Consider the following 26000-nt stretch of genomic DNA (forward strand, 5'->3'; position numbering starts at 1 on the left):
CTGGGGCCTGAACCCTGGTTCCGGAAGGCTGAGGGAAAGGGCTTGCCATCCCTGCGGATGCGCCGGGGAAAAGCCTTCTTCTTGTCCCTGGTTTCAATTAGGACCCTGTCTAAGGAATCCCCAATAAGTTTGTCCCCCTGGAATGGGTAGGCCACCACCGTGGTTTTAGAGTGCGGGTCAGCCGGCCAAGCCTTGAGCCACAGCAATCTCCTGGCCACTGAAGCAGAGGCCATAGCACGTGCTGCAAATACAACAATGTCCAGAGATGCGTCTGCATTGTACGCAGAAGCTTTCAAAATTCTGTTGGTCCCCTCCTGAAGTCTTCCCTCAGAGTCTGGGATGAGGGACAACAACTTTTTACACCATGCCATGGAAGCCCTGGCTACCACTGAGGCGGTAGTGGCCGCCCGAATGGACATTGCCATGGCTTCGTGTGCCTTACGTAGGGCCGACTCTGCCTTTCTGTCCATTACGTCTCTCAGATAGCCCTCTCCATCTTCAGACACCAAGCCCGACGTTTGGAGTGCTGCAACCGGACCATCAATGACTGGCACCTGCAAAAAAGATTCTGCATATTCTGGTAAGGCATACATCTTACGAATAAAGGAGGGGAATTGTTTAGTGACCAGCGGCTTTTCCCATTCTGCCCTTATTTTCCTCTCGAAGGATTCTGGCAAAGGAAAGTTCTTTAGATTAGTTTCAGGTTTGGGAAAAAATTCCCCACTACCCTTAGGGCCATAGAATTTCCTGGTCTGTTTGCAAGGGGGTTCCTCTGAGCCAGACTGTTTCAAATCCAGGATAGAAATGGATTTGTTAAGCAGAAACTGAAAGTCTTCAACATCAAAAAATCTCTCAGTCTGTGGAGGCACCTGGATTGGTTCAACCTCCTCCTCATCTGTAATAAACTCCAAATCGCCCTCCTCTCGTTCTCTGGTATCCATCTCCTCCTCTGAAGAATGATATCTCTGTTGACTACAGTGTGGTCTCTTTCGGGCTGCCTTGGTAGGCCAGCGAGGCCTGGAGCTAGAGGCCTGAGGAGACCTCCTGTGGGAATAGCTTCTTCTGGAAGCCCTGGATTCTGGGGAGGACGAACGGGAACGAGAAATGGAGGCTCTGGAACCCTGGGGTAGAAGCTGCTGGCACACCTTTGCAATCTCGGCCTGTACAGTACTCTGCATAAGCCTAACAAACTCTGGAGGTAAATTAAACTGGCCTTGATTGGCCTCTACATTACCCTCCTCCAGGCGTTCTGCAACGTTCTTCTGCCCAGCTGAGGGCCCTTCTGGCTCTCTCCTCCTGTGGCCCGCGCCTGGATCCTGCCCTTCACCCGTAGCCGCTGTGTTAGTCGGCTTGGGAGGGCGTTTAGGCTGCTTTGCGGCTCTCGCGGCTTTAGAGCGCTGTCCTTGCTCTGCCGCGGCCGATGCAGCTGTTGCGGGGTCGGGCGCAGCCGTTCCGGCTGCCTCCGACATTGCTCCGACCCCGGCGCTCCCAATCCGCGGCTCGGTGTCCTCCTCAGAGGAAAAGCCGCCGTCTCTTCGCTCCGCCGCCATTTCCCGCCGAAAAACAAAATGGCCGCCGCAACGCACGCGGCCGTCGCCGGCTTCTCCCTTGCTGCCCGATCCGGCGCAGCCGAGGGGTATTGAGCCCAAAAACAGGATCACCAGCCGGGAGGAATGGGGAAAATGGAAGGGAGGAGGTAAAGGAAGGATTGGGAAAAGACTACTAGGGAATCTTCTTCAAAAACCTAGAGACGCCTAGACTCTAGCTGCTCCCTCTAACGAGGCAGGAAGAAGACTGGCTGAGAGGGGCGTTTCCCGCAGGAAGACAGAATATTTAAATTACCTGCCTCCCTCAAAGAGAGCTGGGAAACACCCATCAAGCTGTCCTCCTGGCCCAGAGGGAGAATGATTTGACCTGCACTTGATTACAGTATTTTGTACTTTTACTCCTCAATCCCCCAATAACAGGTCAACAATACTCTTGTGCTGTCACACAATTCTGAGGGGAAACAACATGGAAAACTTCAAAGCTGTTGAGCTTGCCTAATATTTTACTGGCAACCTCACATATCCACTGTTAAATCAGAGTCCAGTAGCATCTTTAAGACCTGTTATTAGTCTTATGAAACAATAAATCATTAGAAAGGAAAAATAGAGCACTAGAATTTTTTCCCAGTAAGTTTTCCATCTCTGGCAATCTCAATGGCTCAAAATGTCAGTTCAAAACTGACAATAACGTAGCAAATGTGCTTGGAATGCAAGCACGCAGAAGAACCAATTCCAATGTTGTCACTTGACACTCTTGAAATATGAATGCTACACAATCACTTGCAATGAAGTTTAATCAGAAAGATAAAATTCTTGATCTCAAATATTTCACTTAATCCTAAAGAGGAACATGTCAAACAACTGCTGAATTCTGTATCTTCTCTTCACTCCTAGCTTTCAAAAAACGCCCAGGTTTTACACTTTAATTCAACTACAAGATTTTAACCAAATATGCAGAATATATATGAAAAGTATCCACATAGTTTTACCACACTTCTTTTGCTTTCTCCAATTATCATTTTCCCCCTCCTCTGTCTTCTGAATGTTGGTAGACTACTGCCACCCAGATGGCTTCCACGGAGACCGGATTTACAATTATTCAGACAAAAAACAAACCAACCGAAAAAACCACCACAGAATGCAACAGCACAACATTTGCACTGATCACCTCTTCCTGTTCAAGCTTACTGTGTTAAAACACAACAGAAAGTTTATGGAACTGATTACTCTAGCTGAAGAATACTATGGTCGACAGTGTGTAACTTATGATGGGTTCATAACCTGAGCATGAAAATGCATTATCACTAGTGGTAGCTTAAAAGATGCTTAGGCAAGGACACAGCAGTATCAGCAGTGAAATCTAGATCACCGAAATCTAACACTGTTCATTATGGGTTACTTACAGTGTAATCCTATGCAGCGTTACTCTAGTCTGTATCTGCTGAAATCAGTGATCAAGTCTGATGGTGTGTGTTCCTATGTTTTAAGGTATACTTAAACTGTATTGACAAATTAGAACGTTTGTAAAAAAAAAATCCAAGCTAATTTCAGTTCACATGTTATGTGTAATTTTTAGTACCAGTTTTTGTACTGTAAACTCAGGGGAAATTAACTATTTAACAACCCCAAAACCAACTGCAAATTTTCAATCAGTTTTGACTGATTAACAGTGGGTCTGCACATAAAGGGGGTGGTACTGAGCTAATCTGGCCCTGGTATTTTGTTGTTACAAGTAATGAAAATATTTAAGGTAGCTTACACCAGCAATGTCAAAACTTGCATTTATTCAAGAGAAAGACCAAATTCCTACGCAGCTAACTTCTCTTGCATGCTCCAATTTGGTCTTCATACAGCTAGCTATTTTCAAATTCTTCTTCCAATGTGATTGCAACACACCTCACTATCAAAACTAGCATCTTTCCCTCTAAAGCAGGCTGAAGACTAGAACAACTTTCAGATTAAGTTCCTTTCCCCTACATCACAGCCAAAATTGTGCCATCTTCAGTGTAAGTAGCGCTATTTAGTATTTGTTTTCAGTATTACCATGGTTTCAAAGGTAGTAGACATGTGGAAGTCTTCTTGTCACAGTCCACAAGGCCACTGATTGCTGTTACTTTGCCCGATATGCCATCAATATTTTTTTCACTAAGCTAACTGCTCTAGGTCACAATTATGCAGTCATAGTTGAATGAGAACACATAACACACAGCCTCAAATAGCAACATAAGGCCAAACACAGTACTGATTACATGAGTACTGGTTTCTTATTGGGTATAGTCCGCAAGTGTCTAGAGTCCAAAAAGAAACCACAGAGGAAGCCTTCCACCAGACATAAAAGACATTTCATACTATGGAGAGAATATCATTCATAATGGAATGGTGCACTGACATACGAGAGGAAAGTAATATTTCCCCTCCAAAAATAGCATCTCTCAAGTTAGAGAGAGCTGTATAAACAAGAACTTCTACCATTAGTCAGCAGTAATGGGAGTCTGTTTCGTCATTAATTCAATTATTAAACCACAATAGAAGTAGATGCTATGGCATCATATTCAGTCATTTTATCAGTAAAGATGAAAGCCCTAAACATATTAGTGTTACTTATCTCATAAGACACTATCTTCTGGAAAGAGGGTACAGAGGGGTCTTTGTGAACCATGGCAGTAACTAGAGGAAAAACGAAAGGTCTCTAAGTCCCCCCAGCAACCCCCCATAAATGACAGGATTCCAGTTTATGTTTCGCTTCTGTCTTGTTAATTTCATGCGTTCTACAAATCTCAGCAGCTTTTTATAAATTGGTGAACAATAAGATTTGGCTGAGAAAACTAAATAAAGCATAATTAAAATAGCTTAAATGTTGCAGTCAAACAAATTCAATGTTTAACTCAAAAATCTTGACATGGAGATTCAAGGTACTGCCTAAGGGTTAGAAGGTGACGTTAGGGGAGAGAACCTCCCAATAGCATGCCTAATATGTGGGGTCCCACAGGGAGCTATTCTCTCCCCCAGTGTTGTTTAACATCTATATGCACCTCCTCACCCAACTTAACCGGAGTTTCAGGCTGGGGTGTCATCAATGTTGATGACACCAGGCTATCTCTGTTGGTGAATAGGCATTCATCTACATCTCCAGATTCCCCAACCAGTCGTCTGGAAGCTGTGACGGATTGGCTCAGGTGGAATCAGTTGAATTTAAATCCAGCTATATCAGAGGCCCTCCCAACAGAGTCCAACAAACAACTTCAGCAACCATCAAGAGAGTACAACTATGGACTCCTCATTATCCATGGAAGCCCAGGTCATAAAGGTTACTCACCAGGCTTCTGATCATCTTCCCCAGGCACATTTAGCACTCTATCTGATAGCATCCGTCAGCCACTATGATCCGTGTAATGGTCACCTCCAGGCTAGATTACTGTAATTCACTCTACACAGGGCTAGCCTTGAAGTGGCTCTGGAAACTTCAACTAGTCCGTAATGCAGCTGCGTGGGTCCTCAGAGACCCAGTAGAGAGCTCATATATGATTGGTGCTTTTCCAGCTGCTCCGGCTCTAGGACCAGATCAGGTTCAAGGTCCTTGTTCTCACCTTCAAAACTCTAAATGGCCTGGGACCATCATATCTAAATGGCCTGGGACTGCCTCTCCCACTATGTCTCCCAAAGATCTAGTGAGCAAAAGCCCTCAGAACAACAGTCCCAAAGACATCAGACTGGCATCAGCCAGGGCTAGGGGCTTTTCGGCCCTGGTCCCAGCCTGGTGGACCACTTTTGTCAAGTGAGATCAGGGCCCTGTGGGAACCTGAACACTTCTGTAGGCCTGTAAGACTGAGCTGCTCTGCCAGGCCTATGATAAGGGCCTGAAATCATCTCTAAATCGGAATCCACCAAATTAAACTTCAACCAAGGGGTTACTTTCCCAAGTTTGGGCAATTCAGTGATTATTTTATGCTTTTAATAATGTTTTAAAACTTAATTTGACTTATTTAAATTCCCTCTTTGTATTGAAATTTTATATATGTAATTTTATTTCTGTTGCAATCTGCCCTGAGTCCGAGTGGAAAATAAACTAATAAACTAATAATAAATAAGTAAATCTTGAGATAACCATAATTATACAGCATAGTTTTCTAAAAACAGACGCATTGTAAGCAAAAAAGCTAAGGACTGAACACTATATACTAATTTTAGCTGTGTAAGAGTGATGAAAGGAATGCCACGGTTGTCAGCAGAGTCTAGCTTTCACTAAGGACACCTTCAATTCCATGATCACTAGAAATTGCTTGCACTACTTGTTAGTCTCAGCTTGCATGTAGCAATCAATTTCAAACTGCTTGTTATAATCTCTCCCACTAAAGAGTATTTCTACCCGTCACAAATTTAAAGAAAACTTCATTGCATTTTGTTCTCTAGTTCTACTTCTGGTGTTTGTATTATATATGCATGCACTCACATCTTAGAGAGTGCCTCGGAACTGAAAGTGGTCAAATGGACTGGTATTCTACCTGTTCATTAGATCACCAGTTCCTAGAAGCCAAAGCAAAATGCAAAAAAAGAGCAAGAATCTCCCCACTAGCACCAAGAAATAAAAATTATTAGAAAACTTCAGCAAGTTATTTAGGCCAAAGAAAAATCAGGTCATTTGTCCAGCTCCTAAAGCAATAGTTTGCAAGACAATCACAAATGTTTCAAAATCACTAATTTTCAGATTGATTTTTTAAGGACAAAACACAGGTTATTCTTTCTTATCCAATGATGAACTATAAAAGCCATACTATTAAATGTAACTTCTGCTGAAAAAGGCATAGTTGAAAACCAAAGCAAGTCAAAATAATGAAATGGCACTGCAGGTAAATCTGCAGCACTCTTACTACATTAAGCTATTCAGCAATGCCGAAGCAGATGTTGAGTCATCAAAACAAGGACAATTTATGTTCTGAAGTACTATAATCTCTCATCTCTGGATTTTTTTAAAGTAGAATTCAGGCCACATGGCTGGCATTTTCGATATTTGATGCTCAAGCCATTTGCATCATACACAGAAAATATTTTATTCAAATTACCAACAGTATTATAATCAATCACCAATAAGCCAAACCCATCTATACAAAACGGTTCTATTCTCACTATCCACAGTCCTCTTGGGATACAATTCCATCCTGCAGGACCTGGTCTGACTTCACCAAAAACAGACTTTCAAATTTAACACTTAATGCACAAAACACAAAGAACGGCAAATTCCTTTTGTGAGTGAATATTGCCTACAGTTGACCAAGCTCTGCTACTGCTACATAGCCCCTCTTTCGACTAATACCAGGGAGTATATTTGCCCATCAGCCATTGTGCTCTGCTGCATTTCATTTTAAAGAATTGGGTCTGATATATTTGCAGTTTCTTCCCAACTCCTTCCTCCCCTCCAGGGAAGGAATATACAGGCATGCACCCAAACCACTGGGATAACTGAAAGTGGAAATTCACCACTGAGTTTTCCCAGTTGCAATATGAGCATCAATATTATGACCTGGCATTCTCATTATTCTTGGTCAATGGGAGCTGCTACAGCGCTGCTCTTTGCCTGGATTGCTGCATAATACAAGTTTGGCAACACACAAGAAGAAGCTACATTTCAGTTTCTTCCTACATCAATATTAATCCAGTTCCCCCAATATTTGGCCCCAACATGGAGCCGGTACCATGGTATCTTCATCTTAACTTGGCAACATAAGGTGGAGCATCCTTCTGCAGCTTCCTAACAAAATAATGTAAGAACTATGCCTACATTTTCTTTCCTTTCTTTCCCTGGGAGAAAAAGTGGGACATAATACACACACTAATTATTAGGAAAACACAGTAGGCTGCTAACTGCTGCATGAGTTTGCCCTCCTATGGTAGAATGGGCAAACACATACAGGCAGTATAGAATTTATTTTTTCAATTTTGTACCACAAGGTCCTGCAGAGCATGCATATCCTCTGATAGATGACTCCACCAGGATGGGCACTCCATCAGGATGTAGCCCCACAGTGAAGGCTCCTGCTCAGGTAAACCACTTGAGGATTGAACACCACTAAAAGATAGCATGATGAAGAATGTAGGCAAAATGGGGGATTGTGGCAGAAGAGGCAGTCTTTCAGGTATGATGTCACCAGACCATTTAGAGCTTTAAAGGAATTTGATCTGGAAGGAATCTGATCTGGAAGCCAACTGGTAACCAGTACAGTTGCCTAAGCGCTGACCGAGATGCATTGGACAAAAGTCTAGCAGTTGCATTCTGCATAAACTGAGGCTTCCAGAGAATCTTCAAGGGCAGCTCTACATAGAACACCAGTTTATATGGAGAAAGCGAAGCATCAAGCCATATGCCTAAGCTCTTCACAAAGTCCACTGGCGATGGCCTCAAAAAACAAACAAACATGGGAACTGTAACCACCACATTGACCCAGCCCTACTCAATCATATGATTTCCGTCTTTGATCATTTAGTTTTGATGGTTCAACCAGTTCTCTCTCAATTAACTAACCATGGTATCCAGACTCAAGGCTGAGAAGGCTGTCTCTGGCTGCTTATTCAGCAGGAGATAGAACTGGGGGTTATCAGCATATTGATGGCACCCAACCTGAAACTTTCTGACAAGCTCCACTAGAAGGGTGTGTGTGCGTGTGTGTGAATAACAACAAGCATGGATAAAGAAAAAAGCTACATTGTTAGGGTGGCTCAGTCAGTAAAGGGAAGGAAAGACTAAGGGAAAATCTTGCCTCTGCAGGAGCAACAGAAGTGGAAGTAGCCACTATACAGAACTACCCAAAAGCTAACGAAAGTTAGCTTGTAATACCCACCCACTCCTGCACAGCCCTGATAAGGGCAGAACATGCTAATTCCCTTCTGGAGTCATGGAACGTTTAGGACAGCTCAGTATAAGGTAAGACAGAAACAGAAAATTAGCCAGACCAAGCTTCTCACTGTAAGGGGTTCCGTCTCCCACCCCAAAACCCTGACATCCCCAGTTCAAGATGCCATATGCTTACAAGGGTCTAGCAGGTAAAATATGCCAGTGGGCAACTTGAAATAAAAACACTATCCCCAATCTTAGTCACACCACCACAGTACTTTAACGCATCAAGGGAACAGACTACTAATAGCACACAGAATACCTAAATGGGCAGATTAGGATGCATGGGGAGCACCATGCACATTCACCAACTCCATTTCCCTCCATGTAGCAAGAGGGAGAAGTGAAGAGTTAGCTCTGCGTGGCAACATACATATTGTGGGCTCTGTGAACAGTTTCCTTTCATTAGGCTTTCTCAACCAGGGTTTCATGAAACCCCGGGATTTTTTGATGGTACCAGAAGGGTTTCCTGAATGGGTAGGAATTAATTTTTCTATATTTTTAAAATTTGTTAAGCATTTATTGGGTGATATGACCATATATGGTCATGTTTACCATTCCCCCCCTTCCCAAGACAGCCTATGGGCTTAGAGGGGGTGAGAAGGGAAGGGGCCCTGGTGGGTGTATACACAGCTCTGCTTCCCAACCATATTCTGCACAATCATGACACTTCTAGGGTTTCTCAAAGCCTGAAGAATGTTTCAGGGGGTTCTCAAGGGTAAAAACATTGAGAAAGGCAGCCTTTCAGAATGTGAAGCCCTTAATGTCACTCTTGCAAAATGTTAAGCCTGCATCAGTTTTAATTCCAATTCTTACTCAACCAGGTAGAAACCTAGATGTACTTAATGGTTACTGACTTAGCAGTCACACTGAACAAATGATCCAGTCCAACAAAGACATGGAAAAAGCCTCTTTCAAGATGTTCTAGCTGTCTTTATCAATTTGCCAAGCTATTCTGTAAGAGCTACAATTGGGACAGCTTACAAGAAGTTCAATATACAATTCAAAGGCTCTTGAGAAATCATGAGATTGGAGGGAACTGGAAAACTCTCCTACAGATAATTGGGAAACTCTCCTAAGGGATACTGTAGTTCAATGCTTAGACCAGTTGTTTTAAGGCAAGCTTAGGTCATGACACTAAGGAACAAAAATCCCTACTTATGCTATTAGGTCCTTTTGTACCAAGGAAGAACACACTGCTCTTGATGCTGAATGAAAAACTCCCATATACTCCCCCCCCTTCTCCTGTCCTCCAAGTCAATATGTGACCATGATTATACTGATAAAAAGCAAGCAACTCAGGCACCTGATACAGCATATCCCCATCAGAAGCTGGTGTTGTCCTGACAGTATTCTAAGAATCTGCAAACCGAAAACTGCTCGGTATTTTACATTCTTTACTACTTATATTTGAAGATATAGCTGAAACTTGAAATAGACAGCACTTTACAGGAAAATAATCAAGAAACATATTTCATATTTTTATTTTTAAAAGCCTGATAAATATTTTAGGAGAGTATCAAAATTTAAAAGCTGCAATATAATACTTTTGCATTCGCTGAGGAGGAGAAATCACATTCAACCCCACTATTATTATATTTAATAATTATTATACTTTTATACCGCTGCTCCCAGCAATGCCAACTTACAGCAGTTCACAATATTAAAATGACAAAAAACTACCTCATCACCTCCAAATTTACTAGATCCCCTTCTTGGTCCTAGCGGTCAACTGCTGCCCCTATATCAGGAGCCATTCTGGGCTGCTACAACTGCCCAGAATGTTACCTCAACTCTGTCCCTACTCCAAAGTCACTAAACGTGTGCTTTTAAAAAAACAAAAACAAAAATCTAACTCAGAGGGCATCTCTGGCTTATTTATTCTCTTAGACCCCAACCCTTGTCTGTTAGATATGAGGTTGAACTAAACCATACACAGCTTCCAGATTTACTCATTTTAATTAACTATTGCACCTGATAATGCGCCCTAGTTATAAATTATGAAAAATGTACCTAAAACATAAGGTTAACATTCAAGTTACTGGGATATCAAAGCATTCCTTCATTAGAACTTTCCACATTTGACACCAACCATGTAATAGCTGATCCACAAGTGAAAATCTTCCTCATGGTCAAGCATTCAATACTTTCTTACAACTTACAGAATTTTCGGGAATCCCAGGTTCCAGATTATTCTTTTTCAGTACTGTTACACCAAATCCCATTTTTCTATTCCCAATGTAATCATGGCCCTCTTATCCCTTCTCTCAGCAGAGAAAGCAAGAGTTCTGACTCCCATCATGACCTACTGTGTGCCCCACTGAATGAACCAGATCTAGGATGATCTTTCATTTTAGAGTTTCTTCTCTCTTCCTGATTTCAAAGAACAATGCAATGCCTCTGCAAGCCCAGCAAAATGGTCTTTCCTGCCACAAGATGTTTGAGAAATACACAGAAAGGTCCTTAGAAATAAGCTAGCCATAGTCTAATTTTTAAAAGAGAATGATGGGGGAAGGGGGTTAAATTGCAACAGAAGAGAACACTGCCTGTTGCACACAACCAGAACCCTCAATTGGAACAAATAAGTCTGAGGCCGAAAGTACTTCTAGAAAGAGACAAACAGCCCAAACCTGATATATGTTTATTTCCAATGATATATCACAATTTGCATGGATTGCAAATGCCATTGCAAAGGCAGCTTGTTTTACAATGATTTTATGTGCATTATGAAAGCGTGTTTTTATTCCAGTCTTATATATAATCCATTTCCCTCTTAAGAATTATTAAGTTACCTGCTACAAATCAGAAACATAAAGCAAGATTATATTTTCATATATCACTTCCTTGTATTACATTTCTTCTATCTAATAATTCTGACGAAGTAGTAACAATTCAGTGATTTTTCAAAACCGCCCATACAACTCTAAACAGTACACAACTGGAGATGTCGATTGTGTCTCTGACAGGTGGTTGCTAGCTCACTGAACTCAACCTACTAGAATAGCAGTGAAAGGGAACTTTCTGAGAGGGAAATTCCCAACACAATTCAGAAACACCATGCAACTGGTTTGCTGGAGATGGGAAAAGGAGCATCCACAGTAGGTAACACTGAACTAGACCAGTGGGTTTTCAACCTTGGGGTCGGGACCCAAATTGGGGTTGCCTGGCCCCTTCCGCAGGGTTGCTAGGTTGGTAGCTGCCGCAGCGGCAGCAGTGGGCAACTGCAACAGGCGGCGGTGGGTGGTGGTTACAGGCGGGCAGACAACAGGTGGTGTAGTCACTGTAGCTGCTTGCAGGAGAAGATCTCTGCGCAGTGGGGCCCCCGGCACGAGTAGGTGGCGACAGAGCAAGACTGGCCGCCTTCTGCAGTAGGAGGCACAAAGGGCTCTGTGACAGCACTGGGGGGCTGGAGTGGCACGGGGCCACCAAGGCTGTTCTCAATGCGCACCAACAGGCTCTGCTTGTTGATGGTGAGCGTGCCCGAGAAGGACGAGCCGCCAACACCACCCGAGTCCTCCTGTGGAGACTTCTGCTGGTGCCCACCCACTTCCCGAGGGCCCAACAAAGGCGCCTTGCTTCCCCCCCCCCGGCTGCCGCCACCTCCACGCTGCCTCAAAAATTGTTGGGTGTGCACTGTGCGCACCATTGGGGTTGCAGCATTACGGCGGTTGAGAACCGCTGAACTAGACTAAGATAAGAAACCCCCCAGAATACATAACCAAACCATTTTGCTTGACACTCAAGGCCATATCTCAGCCACTTAAAAAGTATTAGGGCCAGCATTGCAGGAGAATTAACAGGCATGATTTATGCCCTTCATCACTTCTCAGACCTGCCAAGCTAAGGCAAATCCCTGAGATGCTCATGGCACTGGTGAGGCCTGGCCTGCTCAAAGATTGCCTGGCTAAGTATAGCCCTTGTTTTCCACCACCACCATTTTGTCTGCTCGTACACTAACATCTTCACAGATAAGACACTGCATTGTTCCAGCACTTGGATCAAAACGCTTGCCTACTCCTGAATTCTTAAGGTTTCAGCTATAATCCATTCACTTATCAACAGAATCACACTGGTACAGCAGCAGAGTTTGAGGCACAGGTGGAGCATCAGCAATTATCCCATACAAGATGCCACTGCAGCTCCCTTGCACAGCAGAGTTCTGCACCACAGCTGCTACAGGAGGGAATAAAGGTTGCCCGTTACAATATTCAAAATGTAGCCTGGAACTTCAAAACGCAAGGAATCCTGGAAATAGTTACGCTATATAAATAATCAGCTAATTTGCTAGATCAGCTAAGTCAACAGAAAAGATAAATTAGGCAAATATTCTATTAGTATAATCATGACAGGTAGGATCAAGATGGGTAGCCATATTGGTCTGGGCAGCAGAAAAGTTCAACAGTCTAGTACCACTTTTAACAACATTTGTGACAGGATAGGAGCTTTCATGGCCATTTGTGAAAAAATTATGCCTAAACACAAATGCAGACTCGTGTGTGTGTGTGTGTGTGTGTTCATAGGCATCACATATTTCTACCCTGCTGTACATGTAAAACTGTGTCTTAAACTAGTCCTTAAGATCTGTTTTGTTTTATTTGCTATTTCTCTAAAAGTATATCTTAAACGAAACAAGAGTCAGCTTGGTGTAGTGGTTAAGAGCAGCGGCTTCTAATCTGGCGAGCAGAGTTTGATTCCTCACTCCCCCATGTACAGCCAGCAGGGTGACCTTGGGCTCATCACAGCACTGACCGAGCAGTAAGATCAGTGCTCTCTCAACCTCACCTTCCTTACAAGGTGTCTTTTGTGGCAGAGAAAAGCAGCATATAAGAAACAACTCTTCTTCTAATATATATTTATAATATAGTTCGTATCAAGCATTAGTATACCCTAACTATCCTAAACTTTTCCCAAAATCATCCAGTGAACTTCAAAGATAAGCAGGAATTTCAAGCTGGATTTTGCTAGCTCAAGTAAAAATTATATAATTTACTCCCAACTAGATCTCAAACCAGTTGCCTTTATATGATGAAAGAGCAAGGTATCAGTTCTATGTCAAGACTCCCTAAGGATTCACTCTACATCCACATTTTTGTTTCTTTCACCATCTACTGTGGAGGAGTGTACTAGCAAGGAGTAAAAACAGGTTCATCAAGAGAATTCAAGACTATGAGTTGCAAAAGAAGCTAGCTAAATTTTAGAGCAGCAAAATTTTCTCAGATTCCACAGGTTGTACTACCAGTAGCTTCTATCAGTCCTGCATGAAAGGATAAATGGCAGCATTTTCTTGGCCTCCAGAGATAAAATGTTCATTATATGAGTAAACCTTTAGGAGTTCCAAATTGAATATAAACTGTTCACTGTTTCACATAAGTTCACCTGCTATGTATTTGGGACTATTTGTTATAAACAGTGGTACAGTTAAAATGAAGGAATCACAAGGGAGTTCAAAATGTTGAGGGCCTATGACCCATTCAAAAAAATCTATTCCTTTCCTTTTCACCTGTCCCATTTTTAAACTAGAAGCTTGTGACGGCTTTTAAAACATGGCCCAATATGGTGGGGGGTATCATAATGCATGTATGAGAAAAATTAAGGTGTTTTCTATCTTGTCAGATTCACAAGTTACACATTCAACCCTGGTGAAACCTGAGGTCTAATGAGACAGGTAGCAATTATTTTCAGAAGCACAACTGCTACTGGCAGATACAGTTTTATTTTAATCCCCCTCTTAAAGAAAGAAAAACTTCTACTGGGAACTGAGGAAGGGCATTTAATCAATTTTCATTGACTTATAAAGTGACACTTTCAAGTTAACAATTTTTGTTAGCTGTACATTAGTAAACATTTCCCCTTAAAAAACGATTTATAAGAACCAGCTCTATACTAGAAGGCATGCATTACATGGGAGTGAGAAGGAAAAAAAATGTTTGTTAAGCTAACTAGTATCTTAAATACTTGGTGGTGGGAAGTACCATCAAGTCACAGCTGACATGGCACTTTCCCCTAGGGTTTTCAAGGCAAGAGATGCTCAGAGGTGGTTTGCCATTACCTGCTTCTGCAGCACTACTCTGTTAATCCCTAGAGGTCTCCCATTCAAATGCTAGCCAGGGCTTACTCTCTGAGATATGACAAGATTGGGCTAGCCTGGGCTATCCAGGCAAGGGCCTGAAATACTTATACTGAACAAAAATTCTAAAGTATGGCAAACGTGGGGTATAAATCTGGCCAAGACTAGAAATATCACTCATGAAAACATAGTCCCATGTTTACAGATCTCTGCTTACAGCGCATGAACACAAAAATCTATACACTCCCAAATAGATTATCAGTCATTGGAAAAAAGGCATCCAAATTCAATTTCTCTGCCTTCTCAGTAGTTTGATCAATCTAGACCAAACCAATTATACAGCCTCAGGGTACTCTCCTACTAAGAATTCATTTAGCAATGGTATCAAAACACAAAAAATCCAAACGCTATATTTTAACTTACCAAAAAGGACTGCCAGAATAAAAGGCACCACCTTCTATATGTTAACTAAAACCTGTATGTATACTTCTTAGAAAAGTCTTTGCTATGTTATATACTGAGTGAAATTGATCACGTTTCAGACTTTAATGTAAGAACTATAACTCTTGCTGCTGAATTTGAAGCAGAGCTTTTTTTCCAAGGTCTGTTAAGAGACAAGTAAAATACGTCAACTAGAAATTGAGTAGTGCAAAAGAAAGAAAGAACTGTGGCTTATTTAATCCTATAGCCACATATTCAGTTGAATTTCCATTTGTAACATGCAGGTATAATACTACAAATTAATAAACCCTAAACCCTATCAGTGTTCTTCTGACAGTCTCCAACTTGCTTGAAACGATGCTTCAGCCTTGGTAGTATAAAACTTAGTTTTGACATAAGTGTAAATCGTTAGCAGAACCTGAACAAAAATTGGTTAAATTTAACTCACCACCATCTCTCTCTCTAACTCTGTGAGTATGCATGCTTTTAGCTTTACTGTGGCCAGTGTTGTCACCATATTTGTTTTCAGGGCTATCAGATCTCCGTAACATTTTATTTGGTGGTGAAGGGTCTGTGGTGTCTCGCATCTTGTCATGCCGGTGATCACCACCACTGGGGTGACTCTTTGATGAGTATTTAAGAGCCTGTTAAGAAATTACAAGACAGACATAGATCCCTAAATTTAGCTTGATAGCAAATAAATAATTTACAAACAAAGCTTTTAGCCTAGATTTATATTATTTTAAAATTTAGGCAAATTCTAAGCAATGACCTGAGATATTTGGGCTCATATGAGAGCAGAGCTAGACTAGAAGTATCCTGACTCCCTCACTCAAATACTCATCTTCCCCCCTATCATCCCCCCCTAATGTAACCTGCATCAGGTCTAGAAATCACTTATTTCACTAGTTCCACAATCTTTTTGCATTCTGGTATTTCTAAGCCCCTTAAAATTTTGTAAAAATATTATAATGGAGAAGACAGCCCACACATTTTGAAATTGCTCTGCATGTATTTAGCATCAACATTACCATGTGCTATGCAGAACACAACATGCAGTAAGCAGCTTTAATCAGCTGCTATTTTTCCTACACTGAAAGTTTCAGTACAATGAATGTTTACATTAGGTGGACTGTCACTGGAGGTAACTTGCAGTCATCAAAAGTTCTCTTTTGCTGCCAACCACCCAGGTACAAAAATGCAGAGCCAAGCAATCCTATTTACATCCCTGGATCTCTCAGGAGCACAGCTCTTTTGTTTTGAGGGGAAAGAAGAGTGAAATGGGGGCCAGGAGGGGATGTAAATATGTGACAAAAGGAAATCTGCAAGCTACGGATTTCACCCTTCATACTAGTGAATTCCTCCACTTCTTTCACTATCTCAATTTCGTTCTCCTTTTTAAAAAAAAACAAATTGATGGCTACAAGTTTGAAAAACTAGGCTTTCCCCTTGGGCTCTTTCCAGGCATAATTCAAGGCTTAGAGTTCGCCCAGATCATGCCTCGCCGTTCAGGGAACATTTTGGGGGCTTCACGTTCAGCCCCTTGGATGTTTTATTGGGCGGGGGGGCGAAAACAACTGCGCAGCCAACCCACCCCCACCCTCCCTCCGACTCTCTGGCCCCGCGGCCCGCATCGGGCCTAGGCCTCGCTTCTGGCCCCGGCCCTCTCCCAGGCGCCAGGCGAGGCGGCGTCGGCCACCCGCGCCGCCCGTCCCCCTTCTCTCTCCCCCGCCCGGCCCGGTGCCCTGGGAAAGGAAGCGGCGGCCGCGCGGCCTTCCGCGGCGGCCGAGGCCTGCGCTCGAGTAGCGTTGCTGGCCCTCCCACACGCCAGTGTTTGCCGCCGCCGCGGCGGGCCGGGCCTACTCGGTGGGCGACGGAAGTCGGTACCTGGTAGGGCTGCGAGTCCCCCTTGCGGTCGTGACAGCTGGAAAGAAGGGAAATAAAAAGACGTTACGTTAGCGAGCGAGCGACCGTTACGAGCCGTTGGTGTTTGAGGGGGGGGGGGGAGTAGGCGGGGGGCGGGGGCGAGGGAGGGGAGGGGGTATTTACCCATCATTGAGTCTTTGCTTCCTCGCATACATTACCATCAATGCCCGGCCTGTGTGTGAGAGACTGAGGGGACCAGGAGGGCGCGGCCGGGCCACGGGCGCCGCCGACAGGGGAGGGGGAAGCAGCGCTCCGGCCGGGGACGGGGAAGAGGAGGGGCGGGGAGGGAGGAGGAGGAGGAGGAAGAGGAGGAGGAGGGGCGGCCCAGGCAGCTCGGCTGTGTGGGGAAGCAGCGCTCACGGGCCCATCTCCTCTCCGCACCAGCGAGGAGGAGACGCCGCGGCGGGACACACGCAGGAGGAGCAAAGCGGCGACGACGACGACGACGACTGCCCCGGCGCCGCCGCCCGCCCGCTTGCCTGCCTGCCTTCGCTCGCCGGCCTGGCTGCCTCCCCCCCTCCGCTCTGCTCTGCTCCCAACACTACCGCCGAGCGACTACATCCGGGAAACTCGGGCGCCGCCGCCTTCGCGGAACGTCGGCTCTTGTCGGCTCTTTCCGCCGAAGCGGCTGCTGGGGCTGCTGCTGCTCCTCCTCCTCCGCCCACCCCGGGTCCGCCCTCCTCTTTCTTGCGGCTCGCGACACGCCTTCCCCGGCTCGGGTTCGGCCGCGCTCGCTTCGGGAAAGATCGGCCGTTTCCGTTAGGATCGAAAACTTCCGAGGTAAGCTTAGCTCGCTCTCGCGCTCGCTCCCCGCCCCTTCCGTCCTTCGTTCCTTCTCCCGGGCGGGTTCGGAGACACCTGCCTCGCCTTCGGGAAACGTCGGCTGTTTCCGCCAGGGGGAGGACGGCGAGCGAGGCCTCCTTCGGCTGTTTCCGCCACCCTGTTTAGCACAGCCGCGGGATTAGCGCCGGCCGCTGATTGGCCGAGCGGCGTCGGGTTCGGCCTTGCTCGAGGGCTCCTGGGCGCGACCGCACTAGCGAGAGCCGCCGGGGCCGCCTCTGGGCAGCGCGCGGTAGCAGAGCTGCCGTGGCCGGGGAAGCCTTCGGAAGCGAGGCGGCGAGAAGATGCGGAGGTGCGCTGCAAAAAAGCAAGGCTCGCTGCCTTGATGCACGGCTGGTAACTTCGCTGCGCAAGACTGGGCGAGAAGGCGACGGCCTTGCGCGGCTGTGCACCCTCGGGGGTGGGGTGGGGTGGGGTGGGGTGGGGTGGTGGGGGGGGGGGAGAGAAGGAGGCTGCTTTACTGAAAGAACGACTTGGCTGCCTCCTTCCCCAACCGTGTGCCCGCCGTGGCTTCTCCCAAACCTCTCCCCTCCCTCCCGAAGGCGCCTAGGGCAGGGGTAGTCAAACTGCGGCCCTCCAGATGTCCATGGACTACAATTCCCATGAGCCCCTGCCAGCATTCGCTGGCAGGGGCTCCTGGGAATTGTAGTCCATGGACATCTGGAGAGCCGCAGTTTGGCTAGCCTCCGACGCGCCGACTCGGTTCCCGAGTCCTCGGAGGCAGCCGCCGCCTGGTGAGGAAGGTACGGGAGCCGCTCTTGGAAGCGGACGGGCGGGCACAAAAGGCGGAGGTCGCTTGCCTCCCGTTCCGCCGCCTCCCCGCTGGGGGTTGAGAGGAGGAGGAGGGGAGGCTGTCCCAGAGCGAATGGTGCGGGTGCAACGTTGACTAAGGCCGGGCGAGGCGACGGCGTCCGTGTCCCGAAGTGGCCAATCGCCCGCTCTCTTTTGCGCGCATAACCTGACGCGCACGAGGACTTCCACGCGCTCTCCGCCCCGACCGCGGGGAAGCCCTCCCTGCCGGCCTGAGCATCAGGGGACGGCAGGGGGGGGGGGGCGTCTCCATTTCCTGCTCCGCCCCCGGGGCTCGCCAAGAGACAAAAGGGAATGGCAACACGTGAGAACGAAGTGCCAGGCGCCCTGGTCAGGGAAGGCCCTTGCGCATTTTACCAGCGGTGCTCGTTTGGCCCTTCTGATCTTCCATCAAAGGCAGATGGTTGCTACCAAGAGGGAGTCTTCCCTCGCCTTGTTTCTTAAGCTAGCCTCCCAGAGGTCACCGGGCGCAGTCAGAATATTTGCCCACCTGTGTTGGGGCTGCCTCCACATCTGATTCTTGGGATCAAATTTCAGAAGATCCCCATTTCATGGGATTTTGCACCTGCCGTTTTCCTTTGGTCTGTTTCCGTACAGGGATTCAGCGATATTGGAAGCAGCCCTAGGTGTCCTGGATTCAAATGCTGCTTAGAATCAGGGTGGGAATGGTGACCGCATGAAAAAGCCAGAATAGCGTGAGGTGTTGACATCATAGCTGTGAAATGGGTTTTCAGAAAAGATATTAAATGAAAACTGTTCTGGGAAGATTTTTGGGTGCCACAAATAATGGTCAATCCAATATCACATATTTATTTTGATGTATATTTAGTAAACGTTATTTAAGCACTGCATATTAATTTTATGTCCCAACAGCAACAAATACCCGAACAAAGATATTTTATTGAGGGGGTAGGGCCTCGATTGCCCTTCAAACATTATATTCAAGCAAATTCCACACTTTATGTAGAAATTGCCATTTATTGAAATGTTCATGAAAATTTCAGAACAGTGTAGCATGTTCTTACTACATAAGTAAGACGTTGTTGGCATCCTAATTTTAGCACCGTCCAAGATGTGCCATGGGCATGCTTGCCCTCTTATCTGTTTCAGCAGAATTTACTCTGGTCCACCGAGATTACTGGGGCAGCTCTTCGTCTGCACAACCTTTATATCAGATTGATCATGCATCTTGTGAGAGGAGACATATGAGGTAGAATTTTAGTTTGGGTTTTGATTTGACTGTGTCGCTGATCAGATGAATTCAGAAAGGTTTTTTTTTTTTAATTTGGAGTATAGTCTTTATGGGTTAATTCCTCTACATACATCACTAAAATACATCTTTTCTGTCACACAATATTGTAAATTATTTGAAAAATATTAATTACCACCTTGAAACTGCTTAGCTTGTTTAATACTAGCATTAGCATTGGCACCTTTTAACTGTTGCTAATTCTTTGAAGAAAGGAATCTAAAATGTTCGGCCCACACCTCTGTTCTGCAGGTAAATCATGGCTTGGGTGGACCACATCTCTTACCTGTCATCCTGAGGAAAGTTAATGCAAGGGTCCTTTAGCCTCCTGACTCTACTGACTTGGATACAAAGCTTCAGAGATCTCAGTTCTTTCTCATATCTAACAAAGGGAGCTTTGACTCTCAAGAGCTTATAGCCCCCACCCCAAATGTTGTTCTCTGAGATGCTACTGGACTTGAATCTAACTTACTTTTAAAAATAACTTCCCCTGTTGTGATACCCCCATCGTTTTGAGTCTGCTTAATGGGTTCCTTGTCTCTTTTCTTGGCCAACGAAGAACAGGAAGCTGGAAGAGAGTGCAGCCAAGTGTCAGAAAGGACTCCTGATCCTCCTCTTTGAAGGGGCAGGGCAAGAAGGATGACCCATCAGGGAGCAGTTCTACAAAGGTATAATAATGAGATGGTGAAATACTTAGAAGATCTGAGCATGCACAGAGAGGAACTGAACAGAGAGATCAGGCAAGCAGAACAGGAGAAAAAGGTGGTCCAAGATGAAATTGCGAAGCTGACAGCGCAGCTCGGGTGCGTGTGCGAAAGTCTGGCGTGGAAGAATGCTGCACAAAAGGAACTTGATAAAATCCTGGCTGAAACGGAAGTGGCCTATGAGAAGATCTTGGAGAGTTCTAGAATCCTGCTGAATGTCTTGAAAACGGAAACTGGGAACTTAGACAAAGTGATGGCCCTAAAACATAATGTGCCTGCAGATGGTTAAACACTGGGGCTTCCCTAAGTCCTCTTTCAAAGGGCATCCCCAGGCAAGATCATCTTGCATTAGTGGTTGATCTGCCATTCTTTTTATCTGTGCATTTCTAAGTGCACTTAAAAGGAAGGAGAGAAAGTAATGCATAGAAGTGTGGGGGATTGAAAACAACAGGGCTTTAAATCCTTAATCTGAAAGAGTTGTAGACTTGGCAAGTGCAAAGAGCTGGTTCCTGCTAATTAGTGTACAGGTTAACGCCTCAGATAATGTGGGACTGGAAGACCGTAGACCTTGCTTTCAACTTATCGTTCAAATCCTGTCCGCTGTTTATGAAGCTGTATCTAAAGACTGATTCCAAGATTTGCTGCATCAGCAAATAAAAGTCATTATTTATTTGGCTTGGACATGCCGCTGGTTACATCAGTGGTGTGTCACAAATCCGGTGCCGTTTCAAAGCTGAAAGCCGGTAGTGGATTACAGATGGGTCTTTCTTTGCTGAAGGGTGGCAAGTGGTTTACGATGCGCCAGTTGAAATGAACTCAGCAATTCATGTTTCGTAGACTTGATTCCATAATTGTGCACATGGGAACCTTTGTAGCCATCACACAATTAAAGTTTTGTTTACGTATCTTTATTTATGTGCTTTATAGCTTACAAGATATAAAAGCAGTGCTCAGACAACACAAGACATCCATTAAGCAATGCAGCAGGACTAGGAAACCAGAAAGCAAGGCAATACATAGCACAAGCAATGCAATAAAAACACCCTCCATTATACTAGAGCCCCTACTTAAAATGCCCTCCCAATTGCTACTATTACAAACATTCTGCAAAATGATAGGTAGATAACATCATTCACATACAGTGTCTCTTGCATTTCGCACGTGGGGGAATCCTAGAAGATGAAGAGGCTTAGCTGTGGACGCTGCTTTGTCTCTTTCAGTCAATCTAAGATGTATGCCTGTCGCATTAAGAATAGGAAGATCATATGCAATGCTCAGAAAGTAAAAATGCACAACGATGGAGACGAAGGTTACTCAAATTAATTCTTCCAGGGGCCCAACGGGAAAAGATCAAACAAGAACTTGTAATGTGTATAGCTTTTATTCCTTGCTCTTGTAGCTTTTCATTATAATGATGCCAGTGCTGATTGTTTTTCTGCTTTTCATAGTATGTAAGCCATCAGGTTTGCAAAGGGAAAGTCGTGCTGGTTCAAGGGGTATTGGACTTGGATCTGCCCTTTGTTTTGTAGTAGTCTCAGAAAAAAATTTTTCCACGGTGTGAGCTTTCATGAGTCAAAGCACACTTGGTCAAACCTGATGAAGCAAGCTTTGACTCAGGAAAGTTTATCTCAGAAAAATCTTGTTGGTCTTTAAGGTAATGTGGAACTCAAATTCTGTTCTGCTAATGACTAATGCACCTGCACACCAGAAAGTATTATTCTCAGTTAAATTTTTATGTGCTGCAAAGAAACAGATAATTCTCTTTCTCACTTATTCTGCACTATGGACTTTAAAGTGGACTGACATTAATTGCCTTTCTCCTGGGAAACAGAGATCCAGCATGGTGTAGTGGTTAGGAGTGTGGACTTCTAATCTGGTGAGCCAGGTTTGATTCCACACTCCCACACATGCAGCCAGCTTGGGATTGCCACAGCGCTGATAAAGCTGTTCTGACCAAGCAGGAATATCAGGGCTCTCAGCTTCACCTGCCTCACAAGGTGTCTGTTGTGTGGAGGGGAAAGCAAATGTAAGCTGCTTTGAGACTCCTTTAGGTAGAGAAAAGTGGCATATAAGAACCAACTCTTCTAATTGCATGAGAGAGCTTAGGGAATTTAAAAACAGAATTCTCAGTAGGGGAAACCACGGTTGTTAAAACTGGCAAAGAACAGGTATAAATTATTTATTTAGTTTATAGATGGCCCTCTCCAGTCATGCTTGGGGCAGTGTTCAACAATTATAATACAAGCTTCTGGTAAAACAAATTTAATAAAAAGGTATAACAGATTAAAGACTATCCTGCTATTTGTTTTTCATTTCATGGCTTTGATCAATTGTCCCTCCAGCCGTTGTTTGTGGTAAGTAGCTGGGGGTGGGGGGGCACTTGATGTTATTTATTTACCCCAGTGGAATAATGATGTTTTGCAGGCCATGGGGAACTTTGATAGCTCCCTCAGGGCCCAAGTTTCTGCCAGCAGCATATTCTACCAGGCTGGGACCAAAGCCGAAAAACTTCAGTGATGCTATAATAAAGAACCTAGCATAGCATAAATTATATATTTTAATATTGATAGCATAAATCACTTTCTGTGGTGGTGGTTGTTAACATAACGTAATTGGATTATCTCATTGCTTCACAGCATGTTTATTGACCATTTGTTTAGATTTAGATACATTCTCAGAGAATACACAATTTCTCCAAGAGTCCGCCTGATACAGCCTCTAGAACAGCAGTTCCCAAAGTCAGCCGTACTGTTGCCTCAGGGCATTAAGGGGCAAGGAGGGCACTGGAGCTGGGCCCCTTTGACCATGTTGCTCATTTATTTGCAATTGGCCAGGCTAGGGCACCAAGCTGGCATATGGCACTGCATGTGTTTGCTTCTGTACAGTGCTGAAATCTGGTGGAAATTATCAGAATTTTTAGTGGGATGTGGTTTTAGTGTGGCCATCCAACTTCTCTCCAAGCAAAGACATTTGACTCCAGCAAAGAAAGCACAAACACATGCAATGAACCTGCCAAGATCCTCAAATTAGGCTCTGGGTCAAGACTTGCCTAACAACCAGCTCATTTGGATGCTAATAATAAAAACGTGCACAACCATTCAGACATTCAATTGCCTTAAGGCAATCGGCTTTTAAGCCTAGATCCCTGCACCAAGACTCCTTTGAATAGCCCCAGAGGCTCCATGCTCTGCTTGCACATGCATACAGTCGCTGTTTACGCTGGAATGGTTGTTTGCTCAGTATCACTTGATTGCAGCTAGAGCAATCAGAATAAATGTCATTTAAGTACATCATGTTCTTAAAGATAGGCATTCTGTGATATTCTGACTTCGCATTAATGACTTTGTTTACTTCCTCTTTATGCCAAAAGGAAAATCGGGGAGGCAAATGTGCACCCACTTGATTTGTTTCTATAGCCCATTCATTAAAAATTTTAGGTGCTCCTACCTTGCATATCAGGAGAGGGTGCTACATGGAATTACCATCTTGTATAAACAGGGCAATGTATATTTTCCAACCGTAGTACACAGGATCAGAAACACCAGCATGTTGCAGGTGTATATCCACATGTGCCTAAGCTTCAAAGTATGTGGACACATTAAGGTACCTTATACTGAATCAAGCCATTGGTCCATCAAAATCAGTGGCCTACTCAGACAGGGCATCCTTTAAATTGGAGATACTGGGGATAGAACCTGGGACCTTTTGCATGTAAAGGAGTTGCTCTGCCATTGAGCCATGCCCCCTCCCCAATGTGTATGTTGTCCTATACACATAAAATGATGGTCATGCATAACAAAAGGATGGTGTCTAGCATACTCTCCTAGGACATGATTTAGGAGAGCCAAAAATATAACACCTGAAAAAGGAGCATTGGTAGTTTCTTCATTGATCTGTATGGGGTGGTTTAGGGTAGCCATGTTAATCTTCTGCATAAAACAAAACAAAAAAAAGGAAGCTTGTCCTGTTTTTATTCAGGCATAAGCTTTTGTGACCTGTAAGTCCTAGTTTTTGATTTATTGTTATTCTTATTTAGTCTAATAATAATAAGCAGGCTCAGGACAGCTTACAGAATAATTGAAATATCCATCAAAATTTTAAAAATCCTACACTTAAGACTCCCAACTCCTTCCCACTCCATCCCAACCATCTTCCATCTGGCCTACAATGTAGCTATCGGCTGGAAATATATGTCCAACCAAGAAGAAAGGTGGGAGAGAAAACGAGAGAGGCCCACATGATAAGGTGCCCTGGCCTCAGCCATAAGTTTGGCAGAAGAGGGTCATTTTACAGGCCTTGTGGAACGGCAATAGCTCCAATTTATGGGGCAAAACAGTCACTACCCTGACCCCACATGAGCCGCAACTATGTGCAGGGCCGGATTTTCCTATAGGCCAACTAGACTTCGGCCTAGGGCCTCAAGTTCAAGAGGGGCCTATATTCCACATTTTTTATAAAAGTTAGTACCAATCACATGTTTCATTTAACATATTGATATATATATCACAGTAATGATGTACTTTATTATCTCTCATGTAATTTACAAACTTAAAAATGGGAGGTGAAAGAGCCACATAAGTGGAATAGCCTAGGGCCTCTTTTCATGTAAATCCGGCCCTGACTATGTGCTATTTTGAGAACTGTAAAAGGAACAGTCAAGTTGATTTAATTTCAGTTTGCAGAAAGGTGATTTCTTGATCAAGGGCTTGGATCCTGTCTAGATTTCCATAGGTGCAAGTGTGGGGGGGGGATGATTTTTGCCCATTCCTCTCCCATGACACCCCAAAATGCTCCTGAGGGATGAGAGGCTCAAGAAGACTTGGGGAAGGGAGTTCTTGTACCTGCACAAATCCAGGCAGGATCCAAAAGGAAAGGGGAAAATAAGGTGCTCCTAAGCAATTAGTTCAAAAATTTTCAATTTATTACACCGATCGAGCCAAGCTGTTGGGCACCTGTTCCAGCTCGGCATAAGGGGAAGTGACCAGTGGCTAATCCATTCTAGACAGGAGCCTGTGATGTCAATTTGAAAACTTCTGCCAGGGGTGAGTTTTAGGGTAATATTAAGCTCTTCAAAGCCCTCAGGACTTCTGTCCATCCGCTGCAGTCGCATCGTTTTTCCAAAGCTAATGTGATAATTTCAGCGATTATTTGAAAGAGTCGAAATATCCAGTTCGGTAAGCCAGAATCATCAGCACCATAAATCCTTCTGCCCAGATAAATAAGTTTGTGGAATAAAGTGTACCTTGCATCATTCATACAAATCCCACTGCTCTCTTAAGAAAGCCTTGAAAGACTGAGTTAATTTATCATGCAAAATGAGGTGAGGCTAAAGGCACTGCCGATGACTGCAGCAGCTGTTGTGTGCATCCCCAGCCAGGGACGCTTCAAAGGAACCACGGCTTTCTCACTCCTGGAAAGACGTTTTGCTTGGGGCTGGTTCCCCGGCTTGTTTTGCTGCTAAATTCTTTTTGATGCTCATTAGCTGGAGCTTTGAACTGGTCCTTTTCCAGAGTTGGATTCTACAGGAAAT

The 26000-nt window shown here is 44.5% G+C and overlaps 1 protein-coding gene, 1 long non-coding RNA gene and 1 pseudogene across 6 annotated transcripts in view; 2 read left to right on the forward strand and 1 right to left on the reverse strand.

Annotated features, from left to right (window-relative positions):
• The window catches only part of WAC (WW domain containing adaptor with coiled-coil), a 50560-nt gene extending 33376 nt beyond the window's left edge, over nucleotides 1–17184 (reverse strand). For all 3 annotated transcript variants that reach the window (XM_077303076.1, XM_077303075.1, XM_077303077.1), the window contains exons 1-3: nucleotides 16991–17184; nucleotides 16829–16865; nucleotides 15390–15585 (exon numbers count right to left, since the gene is read on the reverse strand). In XM_077303076.1, coding sequence (XP_077159191.1) covers nucleotides 15390–15585; nucleotides 16829–16865; nucleotides 16991–17028 — 271 coding nt within the window. In that variant the 5' untranslated portion in view covers nucleotides 17029–17184. The remainder of the gene's footprint in view (nucleotides 1–15389; nucleotides 15586–16828; nucleotides 16866–16990) is intronic.
• A 478-nt stretch (nucleotides 17185–17662) lies between these two features.
• LOC143820378 (uncharacterized) lies at nucleotides 17663–20400 on the forward strand. 3 transcript variants are annotated; one of them, XR_013225326.1, is made up of 3 exons: nucleotides 17663–18043; nucleotides 19628–19727; nucleotides 20326–20400. It is a non-coding gene; the product is annotated as an uncharacterized LOC143820378 (long non-coding RNA). The 3 variants fall into 3 exon arrangements; XR_013225328.1 differs by having other exon boundaries at nucleotides 20331–20400; XR_013225327.1 differs by lacking the exon at nucleotides 20326–20400 and adding an exon at nucleotides 20019–20319.
• Nucleotides 20401–20405: 5 nt separating this feature from the next.
• On the forward strand, nucleotides 20406–20759 carry LOC143820867 (microtubule nucleation factor SSNA1 pseudogene; annotated as a pseudogene).
• The last annotated feature ends 5241 nt before the right edge of the window (nucleotides 20760–26000 follow it).

Source organism: Paroedura picta, chromosome 11 (assembly GCF_049243985.1).
Source record: "Paroedura picta isolate Pp20150507F chromosome 11, Ppicta_v3.0, whole genome shotgun sequence".
Classification (NCBI taxonomy): Eukaryota; Metazoa; Chordata; class Lepidosauria; order Squamata; family Gekkonidae; genus Paroedura; species Paroedura picta.